This window comes from Eurosta solidaginis, chromosome 1 (genome assembly GCF_040869045.1).
Source record: "Eurosta solidaginis isolate ZX-2024a chromosome 1, ASM4086904v1, whole genome shotgun sequence".
Classification (NCBI taxonomy): domain Eukaryota; kingdom Metazoa; phylum Arthropoda; class Insecta; order Diptera; family Tephritidae; genus Eurosta; species Eurosta solidaginis.
Window position 1 is genome coordinate 394812579 of NC_090319.1, and position 16317 is coordinate 394828895.

A 16317-nucleotide genomic window follows, 5' to 3' on the forward strand; every position below is an offset into this window, starting at 1 on the left:
CCTTTCATTAAAAACAAACGAGCCAGTTTGTTTTTCGATAAGTTTTTTTGACATTCGGCCGTTTTTTCTTTATTTTTTTCAGACAAATGAAAGTTTTTTTCTTAGTTTGAAAATTTGGAGATAAAAACACAATTAGAATCAGGTTTCTTGTGAAAAAAGTGAACCATTAGAGAAAGAAATAATTTGCGCGTGTTATTTGCGTTTTTTTATTGTTAAAAATGTTAATGTAAGAATGAAATGTAAAACATAAACAAAAACACAACAAACTCGCTAATTATGGGGGAATAGTGGTCTCGCTTTTTCATGATAGAAATTTTTTTTGTGTTTTGAAGTTCCGATAAAGTTTCGTTAGTTTTTTTAGCTTGAAATCCAAGCAAAAATAAAGTAGTGCCATATATGCTTTTGAAGTGACCAAAGCGTTTTATATAATTTTGCCCTTATGCATTTGTGTAAACAGCCTTAGAAGTGAAATTTTTCCATGTTACACGTGTGGCGCTTTATATTTTGACTCTAATTTAAATAAATTTTGCTTTCCGTATGTTTCCGCATTGTTGCAGGCTACAAATCTAGTATTCTTATTTCCGCGGAAATATATGCAACTATTACATCTGTAAATACTACAAAGTTTTATTTAACTATTAAATGCAACTCAGCTTGAAGTACTCTTAGGTACCAAAAATGTAACTCTAGACCTGAGATTTGCATCAGGTGAGCGAGGCTGTTTGTAGTTTTGACGTTTTGTGTGCAAATGAGTTTTCAATAAGTGCACATTTTTCAGTTTTCATAGTGAACTTGGGTACAGAAATTCAAATTAAAAAGTTTTTCACAATAATTTGAAAAACTACGTTTTCTCTGCTTTTTACAATTAAAGGAGTAACCCTCCGTAATAAATTAAACTTAATGAAAACCAATAACTCTGAACTGAACACTTTTCGCCATGATATAAAATTAAAATGCTGTGGAACAGGAGCAACACTTTTGCGACTACATAAACCATGTTTCAATCTTTTACGTCTCTGCACAGAACCCTAATTGACCTTTTTCAACCGAAACAACAATGGCAACCCAGATTTTCCCGTTATGCCCACTTAAGCGAGTACCTGTCAGAAAGAAGTCAACACACTTGTACTTGTACACTATGATGCATTATTTAAATTTTTATTTTGTTAATGCACATGTGTACATATGTACGTGTGTATGTATGTATGTATATATTTCTTTTGGTACGCACGCTCGGGTTTTTTATAACATACAAACAGTGTTGCCATTTTAGCTTTTTTCAAGCTATATTAAGCTTTTTTCCCCGCTTAGCTTTTTTCTGTTTTTTCCGAAATTTTTGAGCTCTTTTTCTAGCTTTAGATCAAAATTTTAGAAAATCTAGATAGACAGTTTGGTGTATCTTGATCAATTTAAAGACACTGAATGAATTCGGGTTAGGTTTTAAAAATTTGAGGGGCTAAGGGACAGATAATGCTAGCATTATGGTAGGCAGAAATCGAGGCTCAGTAACTTTATTAAAGTAATTTCGACCTAATATTGTTTTCGTTCCGTGTGTTTGCCACTCGATTCGATTGGCTGTCGATCTGCTTCCGAGCGAAATTGAGTCTTTAATTTCAGAAAAAAAATTGATTAGTTTTCTAAATCCGCATGTAGACAAAAGAGCTATGCAATGATACATTAATTCTGTCCTAAACGACAGACACGACCCGTTATATTATTAATAAACCAATAAAGTCGTATGCTGAAGATATCATCTACAAGTAGACTCAAATACATATTTAATAATAATCTGATTATAATACATTAGTAAAACTAATATGCGCTTGCCTTTGAGGAAGCAAATATATCAATGACATCATCAAAATTTATCATTTCAAATTTTTCTTTTTCCACACTTAATAATGTTAGGTCACTTTCGTCAGTTTTAATTTGATGAATGAACGTTCGCAGCTTGATTCTGCGATAGTCAAGAGTATTTGAAGTGCCACTCACAAGTTTGGAACAACATCTTCGCCATACGAGATTATAAAAGTAAGTAATTCTAATGGAGTTTTAGGTTCAATTTCTTTTCTACTGCGAAGTAGTGATGGCCGATATAGCGATTTTGAACTATCAGTGAAAATAGTGATGGCGATTTTTGAATCGCGGCTATTTTTTATAGCTATAGCGATCGCTTCAATTTATTTGTAATAAGCGAATGTGCAATTTGTATACTTGGATATAAAAAAGTAATGTTTAAGTTTGTTTACCGGAGTAGATTGAATGTTATACATTAATTTAGTTTAGTATACAGAATATATGAACCAAAATTGGAATAAAAGAAAAAATATGTACCTTTTATTGTAAACTGATGTAATGTGAAACTAGCTGACGAGATTATGTTCAGTCTCGTATTACACTCAATGAGAAGAAACTAGCGGAAATAGATGTCTATGCATCTTTGTTTTATAAATTTTTCTAATTGAAAATGTTTTAATTTTTTAATGTAAGATGAATCAATCCGAAATAAATCTGTATATGTAACACCATAAAACATGATTTATTTAATATTATATTTATACTACACCGATGTATTCCGAAATACTCCGTATGAATTTATTCTGAAAGTTGTATTTGGCTGCATATTGTTTTTATAGTAAAGTGAATTAATTTTAAATGAAAAATGCAGAGCAAAAATAAAGCAAATTCTTCAAACTATTATAAAAATATTTTTTAACAGAAAATTAGCCACCCATTTCAGTGCCCTAGAAATTAGCCGGAGAATCCAACCATATAATATGAGAAAACTTGAAATGCATTCTCCCAAAAAACTTAAATTTTGAGTTACATCTGTTTACAATAAGACGAGTGATATATATTTCTATAATTCTTTTATTTTTCCATCAAAAACACAAATTTTATAAAACTGCTAACGGCTACTGCCTAGAAGTATTAACTTAGGAATTGCACAGGCAACCAATCTTAGACCGAGTCTAAAGACCGAGGTCTATTTGGCGTCATTTGTAATTAAAAATGAAAAAATTCAGTCATTTAATCTCTCTTATACACTTCATGAAATATTTATATGAACGGGGACTTTTACAATTATCATCGGGCTTTGCATGCGTTTCATTTATGGGCTCATAAAATTGTAACATTTCACTTATTTTTTTACTATAATTTTCCGTCATCTTTCACTCGGTATTAAAACAGATTTTAAATAAATTAATACAACCAAATTTTCGCAGCCAACCAGATCAAAACGTCGTTTATAAAAATATCAATTCAAAATAACGTCGCCTGAAAGAGCAAACTAGCTAAAAGTAAACACAATCGAGTGAAGAAATATCGCTTCATGAAGAAATATCGATTTTGTTTATTTCGGCGGGAATAAACAAAATCGACGAAAACGAAATTCCGGGGGAATATTTAGAATTGGGCTACATATCTAGTGGTACGTTTTGATACATACGTTTATTGTTAAACAATTGGCAATTACGATGTGAATCGCGGTTACGACTGGCTTGTTTGTTCCGATAATTAGTTCATCGTTCTAAGATACTTTCATTTGTTTACTTCAACACAATTTTTATACGAGTTCTGCTTAAAATTTTTATATAGTTAGCGTAATTGCAATTTTGAAGATCAGAATGACTGCATACAAGATTTTCCCCGGACACCTCCAAATTCGTGCGTTACTGGTAGAAGGCGGTTTTTCGTACCTTTGGACCCTTACGAGCCTATAACTTTGTTGGTTATAAACCGATTCTCAGTTTATTTCCGAATCTTATAAGAAGATATTGCGAAGTTTTAAACAACATACATACATACATGCATATCAATAGGAAACAATGAAACAATTTTCCTCACCTTTTTTGTGTTGTTTTCTTAGTTTATAAATATCATTGGAAAGGCCTACATCGCTTCCTAAAAGATCCGAAAGAAACTAAGAATCGTTTGATAACCAACTAAGTTATAGGCTTGTAAAACTGAAAAGGTTCGAAAACCGGTACCGTAACTAACGATTTCGCAGGTGTTCAGAAAGTCTTGTATGTAGTCCATTAGGTTTTCAAGATCTACAAGAAAAATGGGATCACTTCCCAGGTATTTTCAGTTTTTTTCTTATTTGTAACCTTGTGTTATTTAACATATTCGTTTTTTTTCAGTTTTAGCTTAATTCGTGAACTGCGAGCACTACGTCCTCGTTATAAGTATTGCTCTATTGTTTAGGATTAGTACGTTTATTAAAAGGTTGGCAGTTTGTTTTCGTAATTGAAATTATACATTCGTTTTAAGTTAAGCTAATATAAAATACAGAATTAGTGAGGTAGAATTATCAAATTTCAGAAATATACTATTTGAAATTTTTATTATAGTCTTGACGTCCACACAACTTTTGCTAAAATTCACATTACTCAGGACCACATCAGAAAGAACCTTAGTATAAAAATTATTGGAGCAAATAAGATTTTACTGAAAAAATTTGAGGAGTTACATTAATTGCCAGAATGGCCGACAGCCGGGAACGTATCCGTGGACCATCGCGAGATGGGCGTGAATTTCTCACCAGCCCCAGGCAAGTGTTGCGTCGTTTGATGCTGCTTTCTGAAGGGCGCCAATATAGGGAAGCTGCGGGAGTGGTTGGTCGTCTGGGACCATCCGTGTTGCGGTCAGTAATTGCAGAGTTGCCAATCGATTTGCTTTTGGAAAACTTACCACACAGTGCGTATTTGCTGGAATCGTTTTTCACAAGGTAATTTTAAAAAAATGTACATTTACATATTATGTATGTATATACTGTCTGCGTATGTACATATGTCTTTGAACTCCTCTTGACGACTGGACCGATTTTGAAGAGACTATTTGAGTGCCTTTATGGGGATATGAGAATGGTTCAGATTTGGTCCACTGGAAAATGTTGTTCGGAGAGTTAACAATAGAAATTTCATTTAACCAAAAATCCGAGTCTGTTTGGCTACAACTATTGATATTTGCGGATGTTTTCTATATATAAATCTTTATTGAATTTGGGAAAAGTTTCTCATATAAAAACCTATATACCTGCTTAAATCAATTGCGGATATATAGCGAATTTAAATTTTTACTTATAGGGGTAATGTCATGATTTAAGCAGGTATATAGGTTCTTATATGAGAAACTTGAGGTGGGAGCGGTAGTGGGTGTGAAGTAAACGAAAATGGTAGAGGAAGTGGGAGTATGAGTTTTAGAGGAAATGGGAGTGACGATGGGAGTGGGAAGGTGAGACCGACGGAGAAGCGAATGTAAAGAAATGAAATATTGAATAAAAGGGAATACAAGGAGTTTTTTAAGACAAAGCAGGCGACTGGATTGAGAGTGAATATAAGAAATCCAATTTCCGAGCCGAAAAACGTCTGATGGGTACGCTAGTATAAACATATATACTATTCTAGGTTTTTAAAGAAATTATTATATAAACAAAGCTTCTGTTATTCAACAACCGTAGATTACTCACCGTGAATCCTTCACCAATGCCTGAGGTACCAATCGAGTCAGTTGTTTGGCAACTTGTGCGACTCTTCTCACATACACACGAATCGGGAATGCGGCAACGATGCTTCAAGCTTATACAAGCCATATCACAATACGAACCAAATTTACGAAAAACTCTGCGAGAGCGCCGAAGATCTTTCGATAATGCAGTTCAAGGACTAGGAGTGCATGGCCTCACAACAGATCCCACTGGACAGTTTGTATCACTACATGTTGCACTTAAAACAGAACTTCAAAGACATGTGGACACATATAAAATTGCCATACACAAACTTGAAGAATTGAGCATCAATACTTCGCATCAAGATCCGGCCAACTCTTCTCATCAGCGTTTATTAGCCATCAACTATGGCGACATACAGCAAAGACTTATCGAAAATAAAACCCTGCTTACCATGGTGGACAAGCCAGCTTTAAAGCAACTGGCTAGCCTTGTGGAAAATCTAAGTCAACGTGTGGAAAACGATAAAGAAGTGCTAAAATGTGTTGGTCTGGTCAAACGTTTGGATGGTCAAGCGAGTATAGAAAAACGACCAGCAGCGGGTTTGTTAATGAATTTCTCACGAGGTTGTGAAATAGTTCTACAGCTGATGGTAACTGAATGCGTACCTGCTATTCCGATGGGAATGCTTGCTGGCGGCAGCAGCAGTTGCAGTGATGGATATCACTCCGATGATTCCGCCAACGAAGAAACAAGGTATAATGTGGTTGCGTTTATTGTTTTGTACATATGTAAAGGCCGCGGCACAATGAAATTTTTCATATTGATGCGTTGAACACAAGCTTATGCATTCTAGAAACATCGCAAGATCAACGAAGATCTTGCGTTTGCAATATGAAGGAACTTAAGACTTGTCAATTAAAGTTTATTTTGCCTCGCTCATTCACATACAAAATTTAGCGAAGCACTGTTATAAACATTCTCGCTATACAACAAAAATACTTGCCAACATATTTTGTGTCGTATTCATTTGTTATATTGCTAATTTTAATCGCGAAAAATTTTAGAAAAGTTACCAACGAGTGGGAAAATTTATTTCACTTCCAAAGTGTGCACCCTTAGCCAAAGCAAATGTCAAATTCTTGTTCTTACGCTTGGCTACTTTTTGATGTCAGATGGCGCCAGTGATCCTTAATCTCCCGTTTGCCATAAAAATAGGTGCATTCTACTCATAATGCATAAGATTGAGTTAAACGCATCTATATGAAAAGCTGCGTATGTTACGGGGTTTTAAGTTAAATATTATCACGGTATTTACAGTGAAATGGTGACGTATTATCGTAGACTATACATGGAGGACAGAGTGGATACGTTGGAAGCTTTAGATTGGTTACCACAACTGAAAAATGCTCAAAATTTAAAAATGAAAGTACTTTTCTCAATCATTGTGGTAAGTCTAAAATATTTGCAGTTGGGCAATCAAATATTATCTGATAAATATCGATAAAGCTTATCTTGAACTTTCTTGAAATTGTTACTGAATGATTTGTTATGAATGGACACCATTTCTTCGTAGGCTTTATGTGGTGTAAGTGACACAAAAGTAAATTTGTGAAAAAAAAAACAACAATATTGTTGCAGCTCAGCAATGAGATTCAATAATTCCTGGCAGGATCGACCTATTCATTTAAGGCCCAAAACATTTGACCATTTTTCAACGGGCCATTCTATCGTATATAACTATGCAACAAAAGTCTTTAGTTAGTGCATTTAACAGTTAAGTGAGCTTTTATAAGCAAGAAAATTTACCTTCCATTTCGTTGATTGGCATTCAATTGAGTGCCCGAATTCGGTTGAAATGCCTAAGTTGAACACGCCCGTTAGTATAAATTATAAATTTAATTTGAAGGAAAAAAGACATTCAATAAAAAAAATTATGCACAAAAACTATTGCTGATAAATAGGATAGAAAGCAGTAATTGCAAACGCCTTGGGATACGCACTTATTTTCAAGTTCATACTGATAATTTATAATTAAAAAAAAAAAATATGTAAGGTGTTCGAAATGTTGCATTTGCGGCGATTGCCAAAAGGTAGGAATTTATAAATTCATTTATCGTCGATACGAAAGTGGTGGTCATTGAACATTGTTTAAGTGATCTGGTTGTAGTTCAGTAAAAGATCGAATATATATTATTAATATTAGGCGGTTTCGGTAAAACGCTTTTTTTTTGTCGCACCTACTTATATTCTCAGAAGTATTGTTAAGTGTTAAAGGGAGACTGTTAATTTACAAGTGTATATGAGCTTTTACACTTATGTATGTATATGTATATGGAAAAGCGAAATATATAATTTATAACATATAATAGGTACATACATCCATAAATAGTTGTAACCCTACAAGCACGCTTTCAGGTAGATGGTGTAAGATATATGTAGCTACTAAATCTACCGCAGCTGGCAATAAAAGCCTCTGCAAGTTTTTTAAAAGCAAATTGACAAGTTTATCCGAAGCCCATGTGTAAGTGCTATCTTTTTTTTAACTCTTTTTCTGTTGTTCACCCATTTACTCCAATGCATTTAATATGTGTTTGGTCAAAGAGGATAAATTATAATAAGAGACGTCAATCTGCTACTCGTAGCAGTTTGCTCGATGTTTTCTATGAGGAAGTCGCTGGTTTTTTTGGGCGAGATGTGCATAAAATGTCTTCTATACATTTTCGTGGGGTATTTTTGTTTATTTTACCGACTGTATTTAATTAATTAATTAATTATCTTTCCAAAAATCACAGTTGCATAAAGTTCCTACACCGCATGGATAAATTGGAGACAATACAAAAATGTCCCTCATAGAAAACATTCGACATAAATTTTTTGATTTCCAGCGAGTTACGCGCCACTCGTAGTAAACTGGTGGCTCTTATTATAATTTATCCTCTTTGGTTTAAGCACATATACTCTCGATGTTTTACGAATGTTGCTTATGCTTTATAGTACTTTCACCAAAGATTATAAAGCTTCTGCTTCTTCTTTTTTCAGTTATCATTTCGTCTATGTCATGGTATGCGAGAACGAAAAGTACTGGAGGTGCGTCGTATATTAAATTGTCCGTTAGACGCATCAAGTGAGACAACGCTCAGCTTAGATCGGTCGGTGCGAACATATTTGAACGAAACTGTTGAGTCCTTTCCACTAGGTGATATCGAGCGTTCTGTTTTTAATCAGGTATCAGCAAAGACATCTGGGATTTTTTCCAATTAATCAGTTTTCATTTATCAATTTACAGGTACTTTCTACGTTACACGAATATCCCTGCTTGCATTCCTGTCCCGCTCTAACACACTTCGTAAGCACCTGTGTGCGCTTAGCTTGGCGTATGGTCAATCAGAAGTCACCTTATTATCTTGACAGTGACTTTAATCTTGGTAAAATATACATATTACGTTATATAATTTACAAAAAATATTATTAAATTTCTTTCTGTACTTATTGTAGGATTTTTACGTCCAGAGAAACATGAGCGACACCTACAGTCCGATCGCCGCTCCGATCTGATTAAAGCATTCATATGGCCAGCGCTGATGCAAAATAATCGTTGCGTTTTCAAAGCGATTGTTGCTACTTAGTCCGATCCATGAACCTGCACTTCTCCTACAAACAGCGGAATACATACATAAATAGAAATCATTCAATAGTGCCTAAAACTCTTCTAATTAATTTGTCCATAAATCTAATTATAATATTTATTTACATAAATAAATTAATTAAGAAATATATCGTTAGTTTAATGTGAAAATGTGCTAAGTCAACTTTTACGAATTTTACAGGAGACGAAGAAATAAGATAAATAAAAATCATGTCTGCTAACCCAGCAGCTATTTTATGACTTGGCGCAATTTCCGCACTCAAAACAAGTTTTTTCTCCTGACTTAGCACTTTTTACTCAATATGTTTCCTCATCACTCCTCCCCTTTAATGATTGAAATATAACACTAAAACTATATATTTCACAAAAAATACTATTTACTTTTCAAACTATTTCTAACGGTTCTGATCTGGACTCTTTTGCCGGATGGTGCGCAGACAATAACTTATTTTTAAATTCAAACAAATGCTGTCTTCTAGTCACATCGACTTCAATGTTTCAAAATTTGTTGCAATGGTTTGGTTCAGTAGACGTAACACCAGTGACTTTAAGGACCCTATGACGTTGAAGGCACTTACTATATCCTAGGTCAGAAGTGGTCTTGAATATTGCTCAATAATATGGAATGCTTTCTATGAATCTAACTCCTATAAAATTGAGAAAGTTCCAAACATTTTTGCAAAAATTGCTTTACGTGTGCTTCACTGGCCAGACGACATCCCATCATATATAAGCAGGCACAAATTGCTTGGTCTTCAGGCTTTTCATGACAGAAGAACTTTTATCTCACTCATGCTTGCCTATAATGCAATAAACTTTAGCACGAATTGCTCTGATTTATCAAATTTGTTCATTCCATATATTCCACTGCGTGATCTTCGGCATTATAGATTATTTATCGAAATAACTCATAAAACGAATTATGCTATGAATGAACTTATAACTCGGACTATAGATATAGCAAATCGATTCAGTAGTGTTATTAGTTTTAATAACAGCTTATATAAGTTTAAGCTTGAATTGTTTTCTATTCACTAGTCTGTAAGAAAGCATGTGGTTATCGACATGTAAGAATTTAAGTAGATTATGGTCAGCGTAAAGCATTTATCAAACACCAAAGGCATGTCTCAACTGGGTGAATCCAATTTCAAGGGGTTGCCAGCGCCATATATAGCTTCTCCAACCCAATTGTCAGCCTCACCTAACCGTGTCGAATCCTGTTTTAATAACAGCCGAGGCTCTGGCGACCCCAAGTTCGTCATGAAACTAGGGGATGGGGAGGGCGGGATGGCCTAGAAGGTTTAATGTGGTCATAGACATAAATACTTCCCAAGATGGTCGGGCTAGTACCTTAATAGTGCTTTGTTACCGGAACGTACCGGATCTATATCCGGTAAAGGACCATCAACATCGGTAACACTCCCCAAAGCCTTCGGGGAGTGTCTTTATCGTTAACACAACAACAACAACAAAGCATGTACTTTTAGACTGAATGAATTAAATAAATAAAATGCGCGCACAAAGAAATGACTAGTAAATCAGATTGATATTATTGACAGGTTGACTTAGCACATTCTTTTTAACAACTGACGACTTAGCACATTTACACATCATTGCCCACAGCACGTAAAAATGAAAAATTAAAACATTTTTTTTCTGATCGATGTATTTTGAATTCAGTTTTAAAACTGCATTAAAATACAATTCAAAAAAAGTGACTTAGCACATTTTCACATTAAGCTAACGATATAATAATAAATATACATATATACAAATTAATTTAAATTTATTTATAAAATTATGCTTAGAATGTAGATTTCTTATGAAACTATTGGTTTTAATAATAAACTTATACTTGAATTTTTATTTGTACATTGTAATGGATTACAGCTATAAAAATCCACAATATCACTTGGTGAATTGAAAGTCTTCTCATTTGGTTTTTGCTGCCCAATGCCATACAAATTTTTGCCGTTGATTTGTCTTATGAAGAGATGGAAATATTGTTGTTGAGCAAATACGGTCACAATATATTTAATTGAGAGATCCTGTTAAATAAAATAATAATATGGAATATGGAAATTAAAAAAAAAAATTCGTTCGTAGGATTTCATTTCATTCCATTACCATGGCATATTTCATATTTATACAATTCAATTATTTCAATTCAGGTTTTTGATTGACAAATTGGTATATACATATATATTGGTATATGATACGTTTTTTTAATTTAAAATTAATTTTCACCAAAAGGAAACAATTTTTGTGTGTTATATTTCCGACAATGGTATTAATTTAGGAGTTGCAGGCAAAAAGGGATCTTCTATGAAAATTATGTTTTGAGATATTCGTGTTCTAAGAATTTCAGGAGATATAGCATTTTTGTTGTTGTAGTTTTTGTAACATTTTAGTAATATACATGTAGTATATTTCTTATGTTATCTTTCCGATGTATATGTTGACAAAATGCATTTTGTCACAATATATAACATAGAAGCAACGGAAATGAAATTTTTTATGTCCCACTTCCTATGTAAAAAAGCCCAAATGTACAATTTTGTCGAAATCCTGAGACTTTTGCATAGCATTTGCATTTACATTTGGCAATACCACGAAGTCAGTTTCAGAGATATAGAAAAAATATTTTTTGTGGGTATAAAACTCGACCTTTTCTTCCTGTTGAGCTGTTTTACCAGTACATACAGAGCTATAAGTGATTGAATTTTAGTGAGATATGTAAAACTCGCAAACAATCTAATTTGATCCCCCAAAACAAAATTTAAAAATAAAAATAAATATTTCCTAGTTGCAATTTTTTTAAGGACCCTATAATTTTGTTATAATTATACCGTATTACATTAAACTGGGTCGAAAGTATTAACTTCTGACAGCCAGATTTTTTCCCTAATAAATTTTATATGGAAGCTCTAGAATTCAAACTATACCGTTTCTTTGAAAGGCCGTACTAAGCATGAGCCATCATCTCTTCCACTCAAAATATCCTCAGCAGACGCTCTATCAACGAGCCGATAATATTGTTCCGTTTCTATTTTGCGCTGCTCAATCTCAAGATAATTCGCATCGATGTCATCTACAAATTATAAATATAAAAAATGTTTTTATAAATGAGTATGTAAATGTAAGTATTTATGTATTAAGATATGGGACATTCCATGCCAACCTCAACCGCCTAATTATCACAATTTCTCTGAAATTTGGACAGCTTTTTTGAAGCCTTTGAAAAATGTTTCTATCAGTAGAGCGATGTAACTTTACTCGATCGAAATTCTCGATTAAAACATTTTAAAGTACTCGATTTACTGTCACCATAGTCGACGATGATCGATTACAGAAACAGCTTGCCGGTCTGTCAGTCGATTATTTTACCTTTAACAATAAAAAATGCAGTTAGCTTAGTGAACAAATTTTTTCGTTTGCACTAACAACTTGGCGATTCCCTAATCCTTTCTTAACAATAATGTTTTGCTTACTGTTTAGGAAGTTGAAATGTGGCATCACAGGCGAAAAATGCGTCTTAAATTCAAGTCTCGTTAAAATTAAATTATTTTAACTATATATGTATGTATGTTGTTTAATTTGGTTAGACGATCGACTTACTGATCTGGTTTTCACAAAAATATTCTAGTCAATATTGAATCCGCTTCGTACTATTTTCATTTGGCACCCGCATTCCAATTATTCAACTACTTTCAATATACTTTGAATTTATGTATATCGAAATTTTTCTCGTTTTTGAGAAGCCATAACTGGGCCCGTATCGTGTTATACGATTCATGATCGAATTCGATTTCTTAAGTCGGAATATGTACCACTGAAATGGTGGTTGGGATTGAAGTAGTACGTGAAATAGTGCCTACAAGTACTTATACACTCATAATATAATCATTTTTACGAAAAGGTTGCCAGATTCATAAGCATCATTTGAGTGAAATTGGTTTTCGATAGCGGTATCAAATCGAGTTCTCCGTAACATGGCTGTATGAGTTCATTTAAATTTTTTCGTTCCCTCATTACCTTTTACAAAATTCGGTATTTTTTTAAATATCTTTTTTTGGCAACTTGGGGAAAAATTGTCCGACTTGAGAATTTGTTTTTCAATTCACTGTTTTTTAAAGAATTTATTTTATAATTTATTATTATTATTTTTTTTATTTTAATTGAATATTTTTTGAAGTTTTTTGTTTTAATATTTTTATCCCTCCCCACTCCGCTGGAAGAACCAGGTGGAAAACCATTTAAACTCCTTTGGTATGACCAATTAGCGCCAGTTGGCAGAACGTAGAAGCGACTGGCGCGACTTAATCATTTAAACGGTTAAGCGCCAACTGAGTAAGTTTTGTTTTAATAATCTGGTAATGGTTACGAGTTTATATAAAAGCCGATGGATATAAAAATATAAAATTTTTTCTTTGAAATAAAGAAACTTAAGCTTTTGATTATTTATTGGCATAACTTTTTCAGAAAATCTTTTTTTAGGTCCAGCAATTTTACACCAAGTTATTAAAAAAATGTATAAAAAAAAAAAAAAACAAGTAAGGAAGTCTAAGTTCGGGTGAAACCGAATATTACATACCCAGCTGTACACTTGAAATGCTGTTGTTGTTTGTTTGTTTTGTGCGCTTAATAGTGTTACAAGGCTGCGCAATAATACATATACATATGGTTCTATTCTGAACAAAAATTTTGTTACGATAAGATTAACGATTTTTGATTTATGATTAATAATATTTGTAAAATTGATTTTATCACAAGTGGGCGGTCCGATGCCCATTTAAATTTATTTTTTTTTTTCAAATTTTGATCAAGTCTCAATATCAGTCCACACGTCAAATTTCAACATTCTAGGTGTATTATTTACTAAATAATCAGGTTTTTTGTGTTCTCCAAAATGGTATAGATATAAAAAGTAGGCGTGGTTATCATCAGATTTCGCTCATTTTCTATACCAATCTATTCTGGGTCCAGATAAGCTCGTGTACCAAATTTGGTGAAGATATCTCAATATTTGCACAAGTTATCGTGTTAACGGATAGACGGACAGACGGACATAGCTCAATCAAATTTTTTTCGATACTGATGATTTTGATATATGGAAGTATATATCTATCTCGATTCCTTTATACCTGTACAAACAACCGTTATCCAATCAAAGTTATAATACCCTGTGTACAAGTACAGCTGGGTATAAAAACAATAAACCCGCTGGCTCAAACTTTGGCTTAGACCGATAAGCGGGGCTATATGTTAAAAGTTTAACAGATATCTCTAACTTATATTTAAGAACAAATTGCTTCACCCTCTGAGGTCACTCACCAACTATGACGTAATCGTGGTGTTGATATGTTGACAATGATCTTGTTGAAGCTAGCCCCCTTCCACCAATATCGAGTTCACTTTCATTGCAATCGATCTCATTCTCTTGGTCTGGAACACGCTGTGTTTGTTTATAGTCCAAACAGTAATCACAAGAACAACATTCTGAGTGAGAGCAGCACGAAAAACACGAACATAAGTCGCTGTTGTAGACAGAATTGATCACATTTGTTATGAAGCGTGTGAATAAATTATGCAAAACGGTCCAATAGACGCGTAAACACCAGCACATTGTGGATGATGGCACAACAACAAGCGATTGACGATCGTAATGATGATGAGATAACTGGTTGCGTGCACCGGCTATCTGAACTAATCGTGATGTAAATATGTATGTCAATTTGGAGAATGCTATCGAAATGTTGGACCTCTCAAAGTGTAATTGGAGGATCCAACGATTTTCCCGACTGATTATAAATATTCTGGGACCAACGCATGATTTAAATAGAAAAAGTTGTACTTCTTTATTTAATTGTTTGGATAGCTTCCGACTACGAAGATGGACCTTGACATCCGATTATAATAATAAATATTTTTTGTGCGCCACACATCTTAAGCCAAAGCGGGTTGATCGTAAACTGCGCACCCGTATCCCGCACTCAACCGTTTATCGTATTAATTACGAGCATTAAGTAGATAATAAAAACATAAATAATAACAAATAACAGAACAAAATAAAGTAGCACCTACATACATTTAATATTAATTGTACAAAATATAAATGTATGCATATAGCTGTCATATTTATATGTATATATAGGCTAAACAGATCGGTTAAAAGAATAAAACTAAGAAAATGTATATTCAAAAAAATTAAGCCAAGCCAAGGTCGCGCTGAACTAGCAGTAGTATACCCAGTAGAATATTTTAGAAACATCAATCGTCGATCCATCAGCTAACATTGCTTTTCGGTACACCACACGTAAAAGAATAGAAGGAAACTCATAGTGAGAGATTTAAGGCGTCGTTATGGGGTGCGAACATTCCTTACATTTTGTGTCGACGTTCGAGTATAATTTGAGGGCGGGCGCTCTTTCTAAAGGTGGTGTCAACAACATAACCTCACTTTTTGGGTCGGATTGCAATTTTGATTGCTTAATTTTTCGTACAAATTTCTTCAAAAAAATTAGTTTTCTGTAAAATTGTTTCGATATTCTTTTGTGGAACACAAAGTTACGTTAAAATTTTTGTCCAAGAGATTCTGGTAGAGGTTTATAGAGGTATTACGTATGTTTCTAAGCGTAAAGCAAAATCTACTCCGATCGTAATAAACTCGAAGGCAGGACTATAGGGGATAAATCTGTGGTCACAAGCAATAACCGCCTAAGTCGACTTAAGAATGAATGGAGTTATATATTCTACGATATTCCCCTGATAAAACTTTATATTTATGTGAAAGTCCTGACTCTTTAACTTCCGTTTTTAAGAAAATGTGAAAAAAGACATATAAGCTTAACTCTTAATCACTCCCTGTTACATTTACAATAGGATTTAAAATACACTTAATAAAATTCACCCACACAGTATTGTTTTACTAAAATGCCTTACAAAGACTTAAGCTGTTTTTGCACATTATATTTTTTAATAGTTTGCCATAAACAAGAGAGTTTACATAAAAGTCTAAGAGAAGATAGACCATCATTCATTATTGAGAATATAAAATGGCGTACACTATCACTACAAAAGCCGTTAATGCGTGTTTGTTGGTGCATTTTAAAGAGAGCTATGTCAACGTAAGCGAAAAATGTGAATGAAATATTCTCTTTGTTTGAGTACTAAGTGCAACTAGGTTATTATAACTAAAGTACCGTTTTAAAATTAT

General features: G+C 33.5%; 2 protein-coding genes across 12 annotated transcripts in view; one reads left to right on the plus strand and one right to left on the minus strand.

Moving 5' to 3' along the window:
* LOC137238542 (uncharacterized) overlaps window positions 1-11024 on the plus strand; it is a 45892-nt gene extending 34868 nt beyond the window's left edge. For 6 of the 11 annotated variants that reach the window (XM_067763656.1, XM_067763660.1, XM_067763665.1 and 3 more), the window contains 6 exons: window positions 4356-4732; window positions 5465-6208; window positions 6773-6902; window positions 8495-8680; window positions 8742-8880; window positions 8951-11024. In XM_067763656.1, coding sequence (XP_067619757.1) covers window positions 4488-4732; window positions 5465-6208; window positions 6773-6902; window positions 8495-8680; window positions 8742-8880; window positions 8951-9081 — 1575 coding nt within the window. In that variant the 5' untranslated portion in view covers window positions 4356-4487 and the 3' untranslated portion in view covers window positions 9082-11024. Of the gene's footprint in view, window positions 1-1908; window positions 2032-2055; window positions 2281-2371; window positions 4231-4355; window positions 4733-5464; window positions 6209-6772; window positions 6903-8494; window positions 8681-8741; window positions 8881-8950 lie in introns of those variants that run through there. The other 5 variants (XM_067763661.1, XM_067763659.1, XM_067763662.1 and 2 more) reach the window with 5 other exon arrangements.
* On the minus strand, window positions 8934-15149 carry LOC137238544 (uncharacterized). The gene is made up of 3 exons (XM_067763668.1): window positions 14436-15149; window positions 12047-12192; window positions 8934-11149 (listed from the first exon to the last, which is right to left on the minus strand). Exons 1-3 carry the CDS (start codon window positions 14725-14727, stop codon window positions 10922-10924), a joined length of 666 nt encoding a protein of 221 aa, XP_067619769.1. The 5' UTR covers window positions 14728-15149; the 3' UTR covers window positions 8934-10921.
* Window positions 15150-16317: the final 1168 nt, after the last annotated feature.

Bases quoted from the DNA above. Each gene is read 5' to 3' on its own strand.
- LOC137238544 (XM_067763668.1), bottom strand. From the start codon at position 14,727: ATGTGCTGGTGTTTACGCGTCTATTGGACCGTTTTGCATAATTTATTC. The intron at 12,193-14,435 runs GTGAGTGACCTC...TATAATTTGTAG, and splicing joins CCACGATTACGTCATAGTTG to ATGACATCGATGCGAATTAT. The intron at 11,150-12,046 runs GTATAGTTTGAA...TTTATTTAACAG, and splicing joins TACGGCCTTTCAAAGAAACG to GATCTCTCAATTAAATATAT.